Source organism: Gambusia affinis, linkage group LG01, assembly GCF_019740435.1.
Source record: "Gambusia affinis linkage group LG01, SWU_Gaff_1.0, whole genome shotgun sequence".
Lineage (NCBI taxonomy): Eukaryota > Metazoa > Chordata > Actinopteri > Cyprinodontiformes > Poeciliidae > Gambusia > Gambusia affinis.
In genome coordinates, this window is record NC_057868.1 from 28,954,253 (window position 1) to 28,971,162 (window position 16,910).

The window sequence follows — 16,910 nt, forward strand, 5'->3', positions numbered from 1 at the left end:
GGGGTGGGGGAAAGAGCTGTATCTCATACAAAGACTGAAATACAAACATACTCACTTGGTCATACCGATTACAGGGACTGATATAAAATACTTTTTTGTTCTGTGTTTCAGCTGCATCCGGGTGAAGCCTTCACCGTCTATCACACCAGTCCTACGCTGTCCTGTCTGTCCAAACCTGTGGTGCTGTGGACTCAGCAGGATGTCTGCAAGTGGCTGAAGAAACACTGTCCTCACAACTACCTGACCTACGTAGAGGCCTTCTCCCATCACGCTATCACAGGTGCAACACACGGCAGAAAGATGCAAGCACACCTTCTTTATAACGCATTAAATGACATTAAATAACTGTGATTGTTTGTACTTTTTTTTTTTTACGACTGTACAAAAAATGTATAGTATCAAAATATTATTGAATATCAAGTATTTTTCTTAGTATTGTATCAAGTTTGAAATTACAGTATCACGACAACCCTAGAAATGTTTCAAATTAGTGAAGCGCTTTTACCATTGGGTATTTGTATTTCTATCAGAATATTGCTTCTGAGTGTTCCTCAGAGTAAACTATCATAAAAGTTATTCCATGACATTTAGAGGCGGTTTTTTTGAATACACAGTTTAGATGCATTTTTTTTATTAAGGCACATCAAATGAATGCATTAAAATGCTAATAGGTGTCACATGGGTCTTTTTTTTTATCCTACTGCTTAGTTTTTCAGCTTGAAGGGGATTTAAACTGAAAAATCTGCAACTGAGATTTAAAGTCTTCATTGTGAGGTGACATAAAGGGTAAAGTCTATATTAGGTGAAGAATTGCAAAGCTGCAGAAAGAAAATTGAGTAATAAGTGTGTATTTGTTGCAAAATGAAAACTCTACAAAAGCACATGCAGGCACCTCTACATTTAAAAACATACCACCAGCCGATCCAGATCCAAGACTTACACACATTTCTTTCCAACCTTCAGAGGCCAAATGGTATTTCATGGCTGCACAGAGAACAGATTGCTGAATGGTGCCGTAGGGTCATTCACCATTCAAACTACATTTGCATGTAGGCTTTTGAGGAGACACATGCTGTATGTACACATTTGCTTTAGGGTTAACAAGCTTGACAAAACTACACTGACATGGATATAGCTTATAGAATTTGTAGAAAAAGAAGCAAGGAAAACAGCTTTCATGTGCTCTGTGATGCCAGTGACACATCATTTTACTTAATGTTATCATTATTATTTTCTTTTGCTAAATTGCCAAATGAGTTCTTGTTTTTGGAGTCATCATGACACAATTACACACAAAAAGTGTTCTAAACCTGCATGGCTTTTGTGTAAGCTATTAGCAGCTCCGTGCTACATTCTGTGTCTGTACCACATTAGACCAGTGACCCAAAAGTAAATGTATCTATTTCAGTCTCTTCTGTTAGGGCACGGTTACAGTGGAACAAGCTGCCTGAGGACAGTAATGGAGTTTGTTGTTTGTATTTACATTTGTGGTGTATGTGTATTACTTAAAGAGAAATCAAAAAGTTTACTTGCTGTGTCTGCAAATCTTAGAAAATTACCTTTCAATACTCCTACTGTCATTGTTTGTGAAGCCTTAGATTATCAGACTGTTATGTAATTTTAACTTGGTTCCACCACATAGTACATAATGTTTATATTATATATTTATGCAGTCTGCACTTACTTAATATATACATGCTGATTATTCTGCCATTTAAATTTTCCATCATCTACTAATTCCTTAGCTACTACTAAACTGTTTTAATCTGTATATAGACTACCAAAATAGAGGACTACCACAGTCTCCTTTTCTGCTTATCTTTTTCCTACAGGCAGAGCAGGAAAATGGATATTAATAACCTTGTAAATTGGGACATGTTAGTTTTACATTAAAAAACATTAGCTACCTCCAATAAAATAAAAACAACAAAGCCCCGAAATAAATCTGTATTCAATAGCGGTGGCATAATAATACTTATACTTATAATAATTCTTATTAGAAGGTTTTATCTCGTCACATGGGGATTTTTTTCCCCGCTCTGAATAAGTTTACACATATTGGAATTTTCTAAATTTTTCTACTGCAATGAATTTATATTATCTAAATGTTTTTACATCTCTTTTCCAAGACTTCCAATAGTGGAGGATACGACAAGTTAGCATTTGAAACAATAACCCTTAAAACTTAGCACGCTATTTTTTTTTTTTTTTAGCTACAAAACACTCCTGCACACATAGTCAGTCTTTACGGGACAGTTTAGATACCTGGATATTTTTGTTTTCTCCTTGGTGGTAGTTGGTTACTACTCCCTCAGCATATCAATGTTCTGCAGAGGCCTGCTAATGAGGCATCATTCAATCCAGACGTGTTGAACCAAGGAGAGAACTCAACTAAGACATGAGGACTGACTTCTGAGGTGCTGCTGTTTTACTGTTATGACCTTTTATATGAGCTATACATCTCTTTACAACTTATTATGTGTTTTGCCGTAATAATTTTGTTTTGAGCAAATCCTTTTTTTTGTGTTTTACTTTATTATTCAGTTATTATTTATTGTTGTGTCATTTTATCATCTGTCTAACCGGGCACTGGCTGTGCCTCTGTACTTTTATATTGAAAATACTCCAACCATGTCTCATGTGAGCTTTGTAAGTACATAGCTCACTGAAAACATGTTTGGAGTACTTCACTTTAAAAAGTGCTTGAAACTTTTAAAGTTTTAGAAGATAATCATATTAAATTTTTGAAACTGAAAATGATTATTTTCTTATTTCTGCCTCAAAGCAAAATTTTTTTTAAAAGTGATTTAGATATTTGTATTTATGATCCCTGATTAAAGCATACTGAAAATGTATCAAACCATGACCTATATGTACCCATGTGTGGCATAATGGTGCCTAAAGGTTGAAGTTTGGAGCATTGAACTGCTACACAATGTAATAACAACAACATATATTTGGTGTATAAACTCTTTTTACTTGCTTAGTGGGTATGCATGCATTTCTAAAAGATTTTATAAATGTAATACTTAATATATGGCTTTGGGAAAAACAGGAGTTCTATACGTACAATTTAAAGTGCTTTTCCTCTTTTATGTAAGGAAGTCTTCACCTTTCTGCATTTTGGATTGCTTTTCAGACCACTTTAAGAGTCATTATTGCCCTAGCCAAGGTAGAATTGCTTCTCATTTGCCCAAAGACACCATTAATAAGCAATTTAGTTTGAAGCCAAATTGAGGGAAGCGATCTCCATTTTAAAAACAGCTTTTGTTTTTGTGTCTCTTTTCTCCCTTTGACGGCATACTTTCCCTATCTGCGGGCAATTATTAGGAGCTGCATTAAGTCTGTCTGAAGGGAATTGATTTGAGCTCCATTCATCTGCTTTGTCTCGTTTGTACAGACTTATTCACAGCGCAAGGGCAGGGGGTATTTGGGGACATGCTGGTACTGCTGTTGGCAAGCTCTAGAAACGACAGGGCTTTTGAGAAGGCGAGGCAAATACGTTAATGAGTGTATATACACACGGAAACTAGTTCATTTCAGTTTGAAAGATACTAAATACATGCACAAAATAAAACATGTCTTGTTTAGTTCTCAAGAGTTTGTTTGCACAAAAAATGGTTATTAGATACAAATTTTCTGACACAGTAAAACAAGTAAATAATCATCCTCTGAACAGCATGAGCATACAAAGGCATAAACACGCCATACAGCAGCTGTGAAAGCTAAGTGTCACACTGCTTTTTCCTTTAAAGGAGGGGAGCTAAACTTCATCAGAGGTAACAATTGCATTGTTTATAAAGCAGTTTCATACTCATGTCTTGTTCCATCCAAAGTTTTATTAAAAAAAAAATAAAAAATTGCTCTTTGAAATTCTGCTTGTTGGTCTATTGAATCCTTCATTTAAACTCAATGCACATTTTTGACAGGAAAAAGTGTATTCATACCTTCTGATTTTTTTATATCCAATTTTGTCACTTTACAAAGAACCTTGAAGTATTTTCCTAACATTTTGTGTGACACCAACAATAAGTAGCACATGGCTGTGAAGTGGGAGAAAGGTATAAGGTTTCCAAAGTTTTCACAGACAAACTCTGAGCAGTATAGTGTGGCGCACATTTGTATTCTTCCTCCCTAGTCAAATCTTTGCAGAACCACTTGGTGCTGCAATTGGACTTTGACTGGGCCATTCTAACACATGTACCTTGATTTAAACCGTTCTTTTGCAATTTTGGCTGTATGTTTAGGGTTCTTCTGCTGGAAAGCAAACCAAATTTTTGCAGTATCCAACAGATTTTGTGCAAGGACTGTCCTGTATTTAGCTAGAATGCAGACAGAATTGCACGCTTAAGTTTTCAGATTTTTTGAGCTATTTTTCCATTATATCCAACTTTATGTTGGTTTATTCCATAAAATCCCCCCCAAGATATAATAAATGGTTATAATGTGAGGAAGTATGATAAAGCTTGAGCGTTGTTAACATGTTTGGATTGTTGTATGAAAAAGTGCATTTGAATAGATAGCCTGAGTTTGATTTGTGACAGTGGTACAGCATTGCTCAGAGATCTCTGCTAACATACAGTGATAAAAGAAAAGATATTTACTTGAAGAATGACAGTTTCCTTGGCAAAACAAAATTAAGTACTTGTCTGTTTTACTCTTGAACAATTGGAAATCTAACAAGCTTTTTGTCCAAGGCATCATTTTTATCAGTTCCAAAAGGATGAGGGTTGCTTTGTTTACAGTGTTTGGGTTTTTTAGTCAGTTATTAGGGGGATTTGAGGAATACTGTGTATTTCTTTATACATAGTGTAAAAGAAACTACATCCAGTGGGACTATTAGGAGATCCAGACAAACCCAAACCATCAAACCCTCAAAGCTGTTTTGCACTGTGATGCCAATCTCATAAAATATGACTTCTGTTTCTCTGTTAAGAAAATTTACTTGTATTTCATGGACCGGGAGATCAAAGGAAGCTGAAAGCTCCCTTTTGATTTTTGTTTTTCTGGACTATCTCTGTTTTATCCCACTTCTGTCTCCACTGCTTCTGCATTCAGACCACATGCAAGCTTACTGACTGCACAGGGAGGGTAAAATTGCACTAATAAATAGAGCTTGTTGTGAGTTAGAGACGAAAGTTTATACTTTTGCAGGAGTTATTTAAAAAATGTACCTAAAATAAGAGATTAAATAAAAAAGCAAAAGAAGAACTAGACCTGGATGTGCAGATATTTAAACGGAGGAAATCGGAATGAATCGAATGATATGGAGAGGGAGCCACATGAGTAATGAGTCCAATTATGTTTTGGAAGTCATACAGAGCTGCTGCAGGTATGATGGATTCCTCCTCTTGCTGCGCAACTGAAGGACACACTGTAGCTCTTGTTGCCACAGCAGTATCTGTTCCTCTTTTGAACCTCCATGCAAATAAGCGTTCGTACCGTTCCTGTCTACAGAACACCTGGTTTTAAATTCTGTTTACACTGGGTAATGATATGTTAAATGTTTGTGTCCTGAGGGTTAATTGCCAAACACTGTAATAAAATCCTACCACAAAAAAGATCTAGCTATTCATTAACTGTTTAGCCCCGCTAAACAGATAATGAATTGCCAGATCCTTTATGTAAGTTATACAGTAAGTCTGCAAGCTTAAACATAAATTACTTTGCAGGGGATTGTAAATGTCAGATATGTGTTTGTTTCCTTTAAATAACCATGTGCAGACCTCAAAACATGTAGATCTACATGTTCACAAGTTTTCTGTGTAATTTATGCCGTATCTCTATTTTAGACCTGCAGTTTTGCACCACTCAAAAGAGAAGTGAAGATGTTTAATCCTCACTGATGCAGTTTTATGTTGACATTTAGGTTGACATTGAATTGCCATGACCTGCAGACAGATGGTACATATACACTCAATATAAGGGTGATTGCCATATTATTATTTCAGCTTGTAAACACTAACTCTCTCCCTGGTAATTGGCAAGTAAGTTAAATTGATTGCTTCATTGGCATGGATCTGGCTTTAATTCGTTGTTGACAAATTGTCCTTAGAGGTTAGGTCAGACCTAGCCTGGCCATTGCCTTCCTGTGCAATTTCGCTCAAATAAAATCTTTCTTCCGGAACGGTCTGGGCTTCCCCCCTAGTCCCGTAGGTAGATTTGCTGGTCGCTGATTTTTTTAATCAGCGACCAGCAGGAGAAGTTGCAAATGATGACATTGATTTTCTGTGCCGCTTTAGAATTGTTGTCTGCCTGTAGCTTTCGCAATGGCAGTGGAGGAAGTGAACAAAGTCATTAAATGTGTAATGGCCACTCTTCCAAATATTAACATTATTGTCTAACTCTTTGAAGACTTTGAATTAATGAGTTACAGCAACATCAATGAAGTATTTTTGAACTTTGAATTTGAATTTTTGAACATTAACAGCCGCCTCGTTTGGATCAGCACTTCTCTTTTCGCAGTGAAGGATGGTTGTTTACAGTGATATTGCAATATTTGGCCACAAAACAAGAATAATGTTTGAAGCTCTCAAAGTGAGGCTTTCATGCTTAGAAAAAACAGTTTTAAGTGCCAAACATGGTGGCGATAGCTGTCATGCTGAGGGTCTGTTTGACTACTGGTGATACTGATGCTTTGCACGAAGTAAAAATAGAGCAATGAAGATGAAGGATCATCTTGAAAGTCTTCAACTTCACCAAAAACAAATGACAAAATAACTGGAAACATGTTTAACACTTAAAAATAATTGTTGTTTTTTTTTCTGCAAATTTCTTCAAGGAAAATTTATGCTGCTATTTATTGGGTGTATGTGAATATTTTAGCCTATTTAAATAACTGGTATGGATGTATGTATTGATGTATGGATTAGAAAAATCTGCAAGAAATTGCACATTTGTTTACCAAGTATGCTTTTATTTTTTAGAAATTATTAAGTCTCATGTTGTACCAGACTTCAATTACATGATTAAAAATCAAAGGTTATTATGACATTCATGCTGGAATTGGGGGTGTGCACAACTCTGAAGAGCATTGTTAAATTATTGAGAATCCACACTGGCACTGTAAAAAAAGGGATATCAGAAAGCCAAGGACAACTCTTAACTAATTCCTAACCTCCTACTGGCAGGACGGGCGTTGCTCCGCCTCAACGGGGAGAAGCTGGAGCGGATGGGAATCGTCCAGGACTCCCTGAGGCAGGAGGTCCTCCAGCAAGTCCTTCAGCTCCAGGTCAGAGAAGAGGTCCGCAACTTGCAGCTCCTTAGCAGAAGTAAGTGACGGCGTAACACTGTGTTCTGGTTCCTGTGCTTTGTTTCAGTGGGAGAGGGAACAATAAAGTCAGAGAAATTGGTTTGAGATTTATCAAAGTGGGAGAAGGCAGTGTGGGACCATGCATCCCTGCTGCGACATGCGTGGAGCCGGACAAACAAGCGCAGTTGTTTGTGGTTTTACTGTTGGGGGTTTCAGGAATTACCGCACTGCATCTCAGCAAGAGCTTTATTGACCGCTTTTACTACCCAGCCACAGAGAAACAAGCCCAGGCACACTCTGATTTCCTGAATTTTCTTCTTGTATAATGTTTCTTGTAAATAACATTTGTGTCCTTTAGGTTGTGCAGATTGAATCAGGGTCTTTTATACATATTTATTGATGAGAACAACACTGGCTTTGTATTCAAGTTCAGGTTTTCCATTAGGTATGATACATTGTAAATCCATGATCTAAATTGAGCAGTAGAAGTGGTTTTGCTGAATACATGCTTAGAATCAGAAGAGGACAGCAGAATTTAGGGCGCACTGCAATAAGCTTCTAGATTTTGTATTTCTGAAGCTTGTTTTAATTTGCTCTAAGGTTGTTTTGCATGCTGAGTAAAATAGATTTTTTTTTTCTGCAGACATGACAAAAATGTCTAAAATAAATGCGGTAAATGATCAACCCTGTGCTTAGTTTAGGAGTGCCGCTTTTTAAATCATATTGCAAGGTTTTTTGCTATTAATATTTCATTATGGGCTGATACTGCAAACAGCTAATCAAGTAATAAAGGTGGTGTTGGCTCAAAGGCATGCTCACAGTTTCACTTCTTAAGCTGCTGATGCTGTTACAATTTGGTCCTGCATATCTGCCACAGGCTGCTTTATAGTAACTTTTAAATCCACACAATCCACTCCAATTTTTAAGTAACTGTCAGCGACGCACCAGGTATTGTAGCACATTTCTTCTTTTTTTTAAAAGTTATTTAAAAAAAAAAATAACTAGGAACTCCCAATTTTTTTTTCTATAAATGAATCTGCTTAGAACATAGTGTTGTGATGCTCTTAATAATTAAGTAAGAAGCAAATAATAGCTAGTGCAAACTGATCATTCATGATTTAGCTTATTTACACATTGTACAGTTATTGTAGGTGCTTTATACTTATACATACATTTCTTTCCAACTTCTTAAACTAACTTTCTACAAAAAAAGTTAGTCACACCTTTAAATCTACTTTAATTGAGTTGGTGTGCACATGTCTCCTAATGGCACAATTCACAGTGTAAGGAGTGCTTTTGATGACCTTCAAATCACCCAAGCATGTTGGACAGAATTAAACTCAAAGATGCGAAACAACTAATAGGTAAAGGGAGAGTATTAAATTGCTGTTAGACACCTCCGTTAATTGGGCAGTGCAAACGTAATTTCTCAGTTCATGAGGCTTTAACTCGGAGCTACAAGGGCAGGCTAATTAGGGGACCTCACATAACTCTTGGTTTTTACAAGTTTGGAGAAAAATGAGAGGTGACAAAGGTGTGGGACAGTCTGGGAAGCTGTGGGGTGGGGTCATGAGACAAGAAGTGAAAGGTGCTGGATGTGAAGGTTGAATGAGATCAAAGGTTTAAACTTTAAATTTAAAAAAAGCAGTTTTACAAAGTAATTATGTTTTCTAATCCACCCCACCACACAGTTAAAAAATATTTGCTCATTAAATATAATTTTGTTTTCCCTCACTCATGTGCTGATGGGGTAGAGGGTGCTCAGGGTTATGCCCAAAGAAACCTTGCCTGGTTGCGGTAGCGTTTCTTATCCAAAGGCAACCCCACTTTTCCATCAGCTCATTAATTTTATCAAAATTCAAAAATTAAAGCTAACATAAGTCATACATTATGCAATGTGTTATATTTTAAAAAATTGGAAAAGTAATTCCCCTTCCTCTTTACACCTATTGACTGCTTTGTGTTGGTCTATCCCATAAACAGCCACTAGAATACAGCGTAGTTACCTTTTATAATATACAAAACTGTAAATGTTTAAAGAGTACTATTTATGAAATAAAAAATATTTGAAGATAAACTCTTTGCCAGTTTCTCTCCTTATATGAAATTGATATGAACAGTTCTGTTTTTTCCCCTTGAATTATCTGAGCTGAATAATGCTATTAACGTAAAAATAATTGTAAAATTTCAAACTACGTAGGACTAGGCTGAGAAAATGTGAAATGCTCGGGGTATGACTGTTACGTGGACGAGAGAGCGAAGACGAGCCAGCTGCCACCATTCAACACTATTCCATGCTGAATAGTGTGGAGAGGCCTGGTCATGGTTAAATGGAACGATAAGAGCATGAAACAAGAAAGAAAGATGGTATATTCAGACGGCAGCTCACACACATATAGGCGTTGCACTCGCACAGCTCTGCACACAAATGCAACTTTTCTCCCTGAACGATTCTTCTAATACGCTCACATTTCTGCAGTGATTAAGTGGAGCCGCCACACCACCTGTCAGGCCTGATACATCTCCAATGGATTTACCAAAAATTGAATATTGATCTCACAATAAATTTTGCAAAGGGAACGAAAATACAGAGATGCAGCTGAATTCTCACGCAAACTTGTTTCTGATATGAGCCGTGACACTTTTACATTGCTTTCACATTATTCACATCAGGAGTGTAAAAGGCTTTGTGATGCAAAACCCTTCGCAAGACACAGAAATGCTGCATCCAGCTTCTTTTGACAGATGGCACAAAATATAAAATTACGCCTCACTGAAATGACCAATAAAAGATCTGCATACACGTTCAAATCCTTCTGAGTTTATTGCACTCTTTAATAAAGACTAATTTTAAAGAAATTTTGTTTTTTTTTGTCAGGCGTTTGCTTTCATTTTCTGCAGACCGGTGAAATGTCTGCCATATAGATTGACCAGTAAACTGTAGAACAGTATACTGTAGCATCACTTACACAGCTTGTGGTTGTGCAAGTTCAGGCTACCATGCAAATGAAAATTATGACACATCTGGTCTAGGTTGTGAAAATACCACACTGTGGATAGAGTAGCAAAAGAGCCAGCTGCTTGGTTATCATAAGGATTAAACATTTTGGTTATGCCTAGGTCATATATCAGCTCCAATAACTCTGATATTTGCCTTTGCTTTTCTGTGTTTGACTCAAAAAATGAAACACCCCAAAATAAAGAGCTTTGATGTACGATTTAATTTGTGTAGGTATAACTTCAGATGCACTCAGACTGAACTGCTTACAGGTTTTCTTTTGGGCTATGGAGGCTGAACTCCACTGGTGTTTACTGACATTTATATGATAAATGACAAAACAGGTGAAGCAGTGAACATGTAATGTAGTTCTGGTCAAAAGTTTATGTCCACTCATACATTTGAATATAGTCTTATTTTTGGGTTTTCATTAATTTGTTTAAATCATTCTGTTTCTGGCTAGTCTGACTATATTAACATACTATAGTAAAACTATATTTTGCTGTCAGTTTGAATTTACTATCTATTGTCTTAGATGCATACAAGGTCAAATGCTCACAGTCAGTGAATATCCACTAAGATATGAATGGATAAATGTCCCAGGGAAAGCTGCATCTTCTGCTTTTCTAACCATTTAAATTGATTCTGGCATAATTCTTTGTGGATATTTGGCCAATGCTCTTGTTCAAAATAATATGGTTCATTTAAATGGACTGTTTTCTAAATACATGGCTGGTTTCTAAGATTAATCCGTATTTATCGAGTTTGGGGACATTTCAGAAGCTTAATGTAAGTCTTCTCCATTTACTCCAAACTGAGCCCCGCAATTATTGAATTCTATAATATATAAGCTCTTTGACCAGATCTGTAAATGTGCTCTGAGTAAAGATCAGTAACAATAGACAGCATAAAATGTAGACAACGTGTTGTAATAATTTTTGTAATAATTAAAATATTCATATTTTTAAAATTCACTTCCTGTTATATGTTGGATTACCTCATTGCTAAATAAACGTCTCACAGCTTTTTTTCTTTATTTCATGGAATTCTCAAAACATAGTGATATAGTTGGAAACGTTTGGAAGATCGCTGACTTCACATCAAAGCTGAAGTCAAATGAATGCATGTACAACTAATACTCCAAAAAGCTCATATTCATCTTTTTTTTCCTTTAACAGAGCCTTGTCATCGATTTAGAAAACCTTTGCCATTTTTTTATTGTATATGCATATTGTATTATTCTATTTTTAAAAGCAGTTTTGAAAGGTAAAGGTGATATCTCAACCAGCAAATATCTTCCATAGCCCAGTGCCACAGCTCTCAAAGAGTAGGGAGCAATGTGTGAGGATTTTTATCCGGAAACCTTTGGGACTGACGATTCGGATCAAAACCCAGATAGAAATCTGCCTTCCTTCTTCTGCTGAGGAACTAGCTGTTGGTTTATCTTTATAATAAACTGCCAATACCTCTTCGCTGCTCAACATATTTACTTTTGATCAAAGTCAGCCTGTATTTTTGTGTGAAGCCATCTGCCATGTACAAGAACCTTAGCTAATTAGGAAAAATTAAACCGACTGCAAAGATTGTCATTAAAACATCTGATCTTCTCCCACCACCACCCCGTACTGATTTGCTGAGAATACTGAAACTTTACAGCTCTAAAACTCTTCTGTTGTAAGTAAAAAAACAAGCAAAGGAAATTCAACTTCCACATGTAGAAATTGGTAGAAACATAAGAGTTTTAGCTGTAATTGCAGTGAAATGAGATTCTACAAATGTTTTACTTAGTAGGGCTTAAATGAAAGGCAGACCAAACTTATGTAATTGTAAAAAAAATAATATAATAAAACTCCAACCCTATAATGGTGTTGTTACTTTCTTTCACATTTAAAGAAATTTCTTAACATACAGTAAATGTTATGGTTATAATACCACAAAACGTCAAAATTTCAAGGAGTTTGAGTACTTTTGCCACTCTCGATTAATCGTACGTGAATGTGATTAGACATGACCAGACATCTTGAAAAAAAAAATTTTAAGAAATTTTTAAATGTGTATTGCTATTGATCTTTTATTTTATTACAATACAGAACTGATTTTTAATTTGTTGGCTTATTATTACATGCAGCATTTCTCATAAACTATGACTATCCATAATAATTACTTAAAATAAAATAGATATCCATGTAGGCCTCTGGCCACCAGTCGACTAAAGGCCTGACGTGGGAACAGTGAATCACTTCGCTTGAAAACAGCACTGTTTCCATTTGAGGCCTGATGATGCACTAAATTTTTTTCCCCCTTCTCTCCACAGCCTCCTTTGGAAATTTCTCTTAGCTCATCTCAGGATGTGCTTGGCAGTTCTTCCCCTCGTCTCCTGTCACAATACATCTCCAGGAGCTGCAGAAGAGCTGCTATCTCCAGATATGTGAGCGGAGAATCAACGAGTGAAAGCAGGGGGAGGACGAGCCTATAGACTCTATGCCAACTGGTCTGGAGGATTCCCATTCAATGCAGCCAATCTGCTTTACAGGCACTGTGACAAAGACAAAGAGCCGTTCAAAGCAGGGAGACCCTCTGTAACCTAATGATGCAATGGAAGATTATCGCTATTCCAGGGATGATTCAGACCTGGCACTGGTGGGATTATTAAAAATGTCCCTTTTGGTTTTCATTTCAATTGAACCAACTGGACAGCACTGACTGAAATTCAAGTCTGAAAAATTGGACTCATAGAGATCCGCTTTGATTTAGTTAAATAAATAGTTCTGTGGAGCAGCTATGAGTAGTTTGAGTCTTGTCTGCAGCACTAGCTCTTTGAACAGCTCAACTGTAGAGATCTGGTGAGTAGTTTTACCAGGAGAGTTAAACTAACTGCTGGTCAGGATTTGCCTAGTTGGAAAGCACAAGAACTTTGATCTTAAGAATCTTTGTGATTTATTCAAACACTGCTTTATATATGTAAGGCTTTTAGCATGCCTCTCTGTCTGTGAGCCACTTGGAAATATACAGTTTTCACTACAGCCTCATTGCAACCGTACTATGGTGCTCATTCAAAAAAGAAAGAAGGAAAAAATAATAATGTAAAAGTAAGAATTAAAGAATTTTTCAACAGAATATCTAGTTTTAAATACTTGTTTCTCAGAAATACTTTATCCATACATGAAAGACAGTGTCTCCATACGCTGTACTTATTAAAAAATCAGGCATAGTTGTTTTTTCTTATTCTGCTTGTAATCGGTCTCACCACTCTCCCTTTCTGCAGTGAGCTTTGTTCACCCTTTGCATGGGAGTTTTGTTTTTCAGCTCAGCGCTCACTCAGCATGATTACAAAAACTTGAGCTCCATGGGAACGCTAGTAGGGAGCCGCAGATGACACTCATGCTGGCATTTATATCCATACTGTAGAGGTGTATAGTTATTTACACTGAAGCACCCAGTCAATTACAAGTAATGTAAAACTTGTTTAGCCAAGTACTTCATGTTGTACAACCTTGAAGACTAACTGCCTGATGATAAAAAAAAAAATAGAGCCGTGGAAAACAACTACAATGTAACAGTTTATGTATAGAGGCATCTGCTGTGGGTAAGATATTGACTGCTTATAACCTCTGCACAGAACTACATAGAAGAAATCTGAACTATCCCTTTAAGACCACTACACCAGTGATTATTTTACATGTTTTTATATCAAGGAATTCTGGGTTAATTCCTTGAGTCATGGTGTGAATACATATGAACAAACAGAGCTACTAATGTAAAATGACGGAAACTTTCCATCTACAATACTAAGAGATGAATGTCATTCCCACAATAATCCTTTTTGTATTGTGACTTCTCTGCAGTGTAGTACTGAAAAAAATGAACCTTTATATATAATTGAGTGTAATAGAGTAACACACACTTTAATTTATGTATTTGTGATTTAATGACTAATCAAAAGGTTTCATGGGGTTAACACAATGCTCACTAACTGCAAAGGTCTGATAAAGCAATAATTTGAATAGCTAGAGGTAAATGGGAAAGGACTAACTGGTAGCTAAATTAAGAAACCACTTCCACAAAGCTGTGAAGGTCTGCCCAGGGAAAGAAAGTAATTTGTGTGTGGATCTCTATATTTTACATCATTTGTCACTTGCAAGCACTGGGGGAAAAAAAAATACATCCCTCTGTTGTATTCCGTTCGGTTTCTTTCCCGGAGATGACGCTGAAGTTTCTAAAGCTCAGAAAGCAAGACTGCCAACAATGACAGCAAGCCAGATACCAGATTTCCTAACTGACTGAAGCCAGATCTGCAGATGTAATTCCAGGCAGTAAAGCTCAGCTTTGCAGAATGATGGTTCTCATGTCACATAAATGAATAAAATAAACAAACATCCAGTGAAGAAAACCTGCCCATCCAACATCCATCCATGCATCCTTTAGCAGGGAGTCACAGGGAAAAGTGAGTGACTGACTGTTAAAAGAAAGAAAACACACTGTGTTATTTTTAGTAGACCTAATCCACTGTAAAAACACATTCAGTTTCTGTTCACTGATCATCAACGAACTGTTTCAAATGCAGAAAAATTACAATTCGCTCTGCTCTACAGATTCAAACATAAATGTATGTATGGAACATGACGACAGCTGTTTTCGAATAAACTTATTGAGAAAAACTGTTGACCCTGATGTACTGAGATGGTGCATATTTGTCTGCATGATTAAGCTAATAGTTTCTATTAAAGTGATGTTAAAACAACCACATGTGATGCAAAAAGGATAATAGAAAAATCATTTTAAAAGTAGAAGAAGGTAGAAAGGGAAAAAAGAATGCTCAATACTACGGGTTTAAAAAAAAACAAAAACCCAAGTGATTAAGATTTTGTTCTTATAGTACAGAATCCTTTACCACCTGTTCTTCAAACATGTTTGTGCTATTGCTTCATCCCTTTTTTTAGTTGATGAATAATTAAAGTTTGCGTTGCTCTCATCAAGGGAAATAAAGTCCTTTAATTGCTCAAAAGCTAAACTTGTTCATAAACATAAAAAAAGATAGTGTACCATAATTTTAAATTGAATACATAATCACAGTTCCTTCTTTCATTTTCCAGATTAGAGAGAAGCAAAATTGTTTCCCAGTTAATTGCTTACATTAAAATTATATTTGTTTTATAAAATGTTGCAAGCATAAAAGTACTCATTTCCATATTCAGTGGATAATTTAGTAATAAGAACATCTTAGATTGTATTTACCCCTCCAGTGTTTCCCATTATATAAATTAGTGTACTAAAAATATATAAATATATATGTATCTGCATGTAGAGATGAAATTATTATGATGGTTTTGATATTCATTCAAAAATACAGCTAGAAAATTCACTCCAGTGAATCACAAAGTCTTCATTACACATAAATACAATAAGAAACAGTTTGTTTTGAAGGACTGACATGATTCAGATCAGTGGTTGTACTCAACTCCATCCATCTTCTAACCTCTTTTAGTTCAGCAAAGGATCACCAAGGCCTGCATTTCTCTGGTGGTCCATGGGCAAGAGCCGGGGTTCTGGACAACTTAACAATCTATGAAATTGGAAACAGGCAGCTGAAGACATACGTTATGCACATGAGTGATATTTAATGCAATGTCAGTGAAAAGCTTACATGCACTATTTAAGCGACTTAATGTAAGATTAATCCTGGTCTTTCAATGATGCATTTGACCCTTTCTTTTTTTCAGGGTGGACAACAACTTCAGTGAATTTCCAAAGCAGGCACAAGTTTGAATTTCGCTAGCTTTTTTCTAGTCAATATATGGTCAGAACTATACATACAGGCCCAATGCATACACCTGCACTAATATTTGGTTTAATGTCCACTCCACCACCTTTACATAGTCCTGCTTCAACAATTCCAAAACAATATTTTTGTGTGTGTGTTTTGAATCGCTACTTTGTTTAAACACCCAATTGTATTAAAGTTAAGACTTTCTACTTGTTGAGCTGAGTCAAAGAACTTGGAAGTAGTTCTTTGTTTTCAGCAGATCCATTCATGTTGCTTTGTTTTCTTTAAAAAAAATAACTTTTTTGTAAATTCCACTAGACCCCAAGCCAGATTTATTTTCAGAATAGCTATTGACTATATAATTTAAATATGCCTCAATCTTCCATCTGTTCTGAAACATTATTCAAGGTCCATGAGTCACAACTTTGACTCCGTGAAAACAATGTGTTGCCTAAACAGATGATGACTTTGTCTCTCGCTGACACATCATCACACGCATTCAGAACACACATACACACTCAAATAAATCCAATTACTGCAAGACATTAAGCATCTCACCTGTTAGTTCCAGGGCACATGTATGATAAACAGATTCAGTGAACAGTGACCTTCTCAACCTTGGGAGGGGAATAAATCTGCATAGCAGATGGTTGGATGCTTCAGTTAATTGGAATCTGTTTATTATTATATTTTTCTTTTTGTTTTCTTCTATTTACCATTTGGAAACTATGCTTCCACAATGGGAGCTTTTGTGACTGTTCCCTGTTTGAGACCCGTGTTTTTGTTTTTTTTTATTCATCACTATTTCCTTGTGACTTTCATCTGCTGGCTCTCAATTCTCTGACAGCATAGAAACTGAATGTGCAGCACTCCTATGTCTTCCATCTCTCCTTTAA

At 36.2% G+C, this 16,910-nt stretch overlaps 1 protein-coding gene across 1 annotated transcript in view; it reads left to right on the forward strand.

The window, feature by feature from the left end:
* Nucleotides 1-14,918, forward strand: part of samd10b (sterile alpha motif domain containing 10b) — a 48,625-nt gene extending 33,707 nt beyond the window's left edge. The window contains exons 3-5 of the mRNA XM_044114722.1: nucleotides 112-280; nucleotides 7,131-7,271; nucleotides 12,565-14,918. Coding sequence (XP_043970657.1) covers nucleotides 112-280; nucleotides 7,131-7,271; nucleotides 12,565-12,587 — 333 coding nt within the window. The 3' untranslated portion in view covers nucleotides 12,588-14,918. The remainder of the gene's footprint in view (nucleotides 1-111; nucleotides 281-7,130; nucleotides 7,272-12,564) is intronic.
* Nucleotides 14,919-16,910: the final 1,992 nt, after the last annotated feature.